This window comes from Mangifera indica, chromosome 4 (assembly GCF_011075055.1).
Source record: "Mangifera indica cultivar Alphonso chromosome 4, CATAS_Mindica_2.1, whole genome shotgun sequence".
NCBI classification, from domain to species: domain Eukaryota; kingdom Viridiplantae; phylum Streptophyta; class Magnoliopsida; order Sapindales; family Anacardiaceae; genus Mangifera; species Mangifera indica.
The window spans coordinates 1339713-1344797 of record NC_058140.1 but is presented as its reverse complement, the minus strand read 5'-3'; the positions used below and the strand labels follow the sequence as shown (position 1 = coordinate 1344797).

The following is a 5085-nucleotide window of genomic DNA, read 5'->3' as shown; positions in this document are numbered from 1 at the left end:
AAATATTACTTTAATATATAAAATATATTATCATCTATTTATATAAATTATATATAAAAAATAAATGTGTAATTTTATTGTTTAAGAAACTCTTACTAGGTGTAAAATTTATTCATATACTTTCTCATGTCATCACTTTTCCCAAGAAAACAAGTGATGTGTCATGTAAGTTTTTTATATTGTATCAATTTTTAATTTATGACAAAGTAATCTAATCCAATGAATCCAAGGTCTCTATCCTCATCCCTCTATAGGCTAAAGTTAAGGCCTATTGAATGAAAGTAGGGTATTATTTATTTACATTATATTGTTGTTTATTTATATTATATTATATTATATGATACATATAATTATAATATTATCATATATTATGTATTAAAAATAAAGTTTTAAAACTTTTTAGATATACTAATAATTTATATTATATTATATTATTATTTTTTATTCATATTATATCATTTATGAGATAAACCACTAGAGGACCTTACAGTACCAAAAATCAAGCTCACCTACATTGATAACAAAAATTTATGAAGGGCATTTTTTAAATTCAAGTAAATATTCACCAGACGAATCACTCTCCCTAACAAGGAACTTCTCGTTCTCTCAATATCGGGAAAACCCCAGTCGCCACGTGTCAAACGTCTTCCCGCTAAAACTCGACTAACGACTTTCTCTGCAGTTATAAAACCTGAACACTGCCGATATCTTCTTCACCGGCGAAGAGAAAGCCAGGAGAAAACTGAACTCTCCCACCAAAGACCTCGAATAATTCATCAATGGCGGCCAAAATCTTCATCTCCATCATCTTCTTCTCCCTCCTCTATTTCTCCTCTGCCCTCTCCAGCGATTCTGTCTCCAAAGCCATCGAAATCCTCTCGAATTCCGGCTTCTTTTCAATGGCTCTGACTCTTGAATTTGCCTCAAACAACTTGATCCCTCGCTCTGAATTTCTCACTATTTTCACTCCTTCAGACTCCACATTCTCTTCATCCGGCCAGCCGTCTCTTTCCCTACTGAAATTCCACTTTTCTCCCCAGTCTTTGATCTCCCAGTCCCTCAAAACCCTCCCTTTCAACTCCAAGATTCCAACTTTTTCCCCTTCCCAAACTCTGCTCGTTACTTCACCGCCGTATAGTGATCACGATTTCGTTTCAATCAACGGCGTCAAGGTCAACGCCAGCTCGGTGATATACGACGACGGGTGGTTGAGAGTCTTTGGAATTGAGAAGTTCTTTGATCCAAACTTCCGTGCCCCTCCAAGGACTAATCTTGATTGCGCAGCATCGGTGCTTGACAACGATGAAGACGACGGTGATGGCTCGATGACTTTCGGTGAAGCTATTGACGAAATGAAAGATAAACGGTACTCAGTTATGGCTTCATTTCTTGAATTGCAATTGGCGACGACAAAGAAGCCAACTTTCCTGACTGTGTTCGCTCCTCAAGATGACAAAATAGAGGGGTACTTTAGTAATTTCAGCCATTACACGTCAGTCTTTCTCCGTCACGTGGTGCCGTGCAAGATGCCGTGGTCGGTTCTGATCGATTTGGATTATCCAGTGGCGACGCCCACATTCTTGGAGGGGTACGAAATTACTGTCACACTAAGGCAAGATCATGGGGGTCTGTTGGCCAATGAGATACTTGTTGCTGAGGATGTGTATGCCAATGAGTGGCTTGCCGTTTTGGGGATTGGTGATGTTTTACCGGCTGTGCCGGAGCCGGAGCCAAAGCCAGAACCAAAACCGTCAGCTCAGAGAAGAAGATCAACGGTGAATCTTGACATCTTGAAGGTTTTGGTAGCTTTGTCATCTCTGACTATTTGGATATATGGCTTTTAGTTTAGTGTTGATATTAAACTTGACCCTTGATTTGTTTTCACTGCCTTTGCAGTACCTGCGTATATTTTCTTTAGGGAGTTTTGTTTTTGATATTCTGGGCATTTTTTAGGCAACATTTTCTGAGAAAACAACCTCAGAATTATTTTTAATCATAGTTCTTGAATACCTTTTATTCAGTTAATAAATACAGTTCAATCCATTTGAGTTTCAATTGAAGCAAGTAGGGGTGAATATGATCTAAGTTGGGTAGACCTGAATTTATTACTCAACTTGAACGTATCAATTTTGCGCTAGAGATTTAGCTCAGCAATTCGGATCAAAACTAACTTATTTATCAATACAGTAATATTGTTCATCCTATTAATGATCATGTTCACATTTGATAATATTATTTATCTTGTTGACAGATTTTGATGATATTGTACATCGTATAAACTCGAACGAACTCAGATTGAATATTATAGATTCAATCTAAGTTCAAACAGATCTCATACTCGACTTAACTAAAATCAAATCCTCCCCTAAAAGCAAAAAACCATGAAATAGACCTTTGATTCTAGTAGATGCATCAAATCATTTTTTATGTGCAACTGAAAGAAATCGTAATGGGAAATTTCATTAGTTTAAGACAGTGACAAATAATTATGAATGTGTTTATTTAATGAGAAACCAAAGTCTTTACTTGATGTTGCAACCATGGAAGAACAATTGAACTTATGATCGGGCAAGAAAATTGTTATCTTTTCATTTAGTATTTGTCACAACACATAAGAGATCAAGCCATTAGAAAGTGAAAAAAGTAGAGATCAAATTCTCAAAACTACCATCCATAGGAGTACCCTGATGCATTAAGTCATCTTGCTCTTCTTCAACATTTCTACACATAGCTGAAATAATATGGCATCATGCTTTCTGAGTGTAAAATGGTTTTGAATGTTCCTGAAATTGAGCTTCTTAGCGTGAAAATTACTAAGTAATGGCCAGTATGCACTTCAGCCTCAAGCATTCTAAACAGAGTGCAAAGTCACAAAGGTCAAAGTATTTGTTACCTGCAAAATCCAGCTATAAGTATGCCTCCTAAGGTTTAACTAGTGTTTGATGACCTTAACGTTCTTATGGAAGTTAAAGATACAGTAACTCATTTGCATGCCCAGAAAAATTTCATTGTTTCATCAATGTTTCAGTTTACTCAGTAAATAAAATTTTATGATTTTTGTAAATCACTACTGAAATCATATGATGTAATTACCTATTCAGGAGTATAACACTGTGCGCCGAGATTCTAGTAGCAATGATTGGATGCTCGTCTAGCAGCTCTCTTACGGCTGCGAAGAAGGCCATAAAATCGCATAAGAGATATCAATTGGTGCTTTTATCAAGCTCAACTCACTATTGGAGTTTTCCTTAGTTTATCAATCTTCTCACCTAAAACGGCATACACATCTTCAGCAACAAGTACTTCATTGACCAACAAGCCCCCCTGATCCTGCCTCATGTGACAGGCAGTGCCGGTGAGTGGCTTGCAGTTTTGGGAATTGGTGATGTTTTACTGGTAGTGCCGGAGCCAGAGCCAGAGCCAAAACCATCAGCTCAGAGAAAAAGATAAACTGTGAATCTTGAGATCTTGAAGGTTTTGGTAGTTTTGTCATCTTGCTCTTCTTCAACATTTCTACATTTTTCTGAAAAAATATGGCATCATGCTTTTCTGAGTCTAAAATGGTTTTGAATGTTCATGAAATTGAGCTTCTTAGCATGAAAAATTCTATTGGCCAGTATGCAATTCAGCCACACTGCAATTCAGCCTCCAGCTATCGGTGTGCCTCCTAAGGTTTAACTAGTGCTTGATTACCTTAAAAGGTTCTTATGGATGTTTAAGAAACAGTAACTCATTTGCATGCCAATAAATTTTCGAGTGTTTCATCAATGTTTCACAGTTTACCGGGTAAAGAAAATTTCATGATTTTTGTAAATCACCACTGAAATCATATGATATAATTTACCTACACTGGATTATAACATTGTGCACCGAGATCCTAGTAGCAGTGGTCGGATGATTGTCTAGCAGCTCTCTTATGGCTGCGAAGTAGGCCATAAATCTTCAAAGAGATATCCATTGCTGCTTTTATTGAGCTCAACTTACTAATGGAGTTTTCCTTGGTTTATCAATCTTCTTAGCTAAAACAAGTGCATTTTGTGCCATTCCCCCATCCAGAAGAGCTTGTTTCAGATTACTAAACATATTGGCTGGAGGCCGAATACCCATTGCCAGCATCTCTTCAAAATACTTGCAAGCATCAACTAGCTTATTCTCACGACACAGGCTGCTAATCAATGTCGAGAACAATTGTATCCCAGGAAGCACTCCCTTTGCCTTCATCAGATACCAAACCCTGATTGCCATATCCTCATACTTGTGAAGGTAAAGAAAAAAGCACCCGTTATTGAAAATTCAAATACACATTATAGATGAAGAAAAAGAACTTGCGAACGAAGATTCAAATGTTGAAGCAACACATGCAGAAAATAAAGAGGAAGAAGCCGTGATTGAAATAATGAAGGAAATAGTGACCGTCCTTTTCACTATTATCATTGTCCTCCTTTTTACTATTATGACCGTCCTCAGGATCATAGTTTTTGTGAAGGAAATAGTGAGGATTTTGCTACAATGATGGCTAATAAAATTTTTTTTATGGATATTAATTAAAGTTTAGGATTATTAATAAAACTCAATCTATAGCTGAGAATTTTTCTATTTTATATCAGACTTCTTGTTTTAATTATTATAAATATTTAATTTTTAAATTATTGATTTGATGAATACTACTTGAACTGTGTATGGTATCAACGTATTAAAATTTTAATTTTGTTTAATATTTAAATTGTGTGTTATATAATGAGATACTCTTTTTTAAATAATGGAATAGAAACAAAATTTAAATGTCATGTCATCTTAGAAAGGGTAATATTATATGTATCATAAATACCGTTTTTTATTTGTATCATATTATATAATACGTAAATCCATAATAACATCACATATCATATACCAAAAACAAGGTTTTAAAATTTCATAGATATACTAATGATATATATTATTTGGTTTAATTTATTAAAAAAAAATTATTTGCATCATGTCATAAGTTAAGTTTACCACTAAAGTACCACCTATAATACCAAAAACCATGATCATATAAATTGATACTAAAAGGAAATGAAAATGCCATAAGACTTATTCCCACCT

General features: G+C 35.1%; 1 protein-coding gene across 1 annotated transcript; it reads left to right on the top strand.

The window, feature by feature from the left end:
• Positions 1-779: 779 nt before the first annotated feature.
• LOC123213619 (putative fasciclin-like arabinogalactan protein 20) lies at positions 780-1844 on the top strand. Its single transcript, XM_044633094.1, has one exon. It carries the CDS (start codon positions 780-782, stop codon positions 1842-1844), a length of 1065 nt encoding a protein of 354 aa, XP_044489029.1.
• Positions 1845-5085: the final 3241 nt, after the last annotated feature.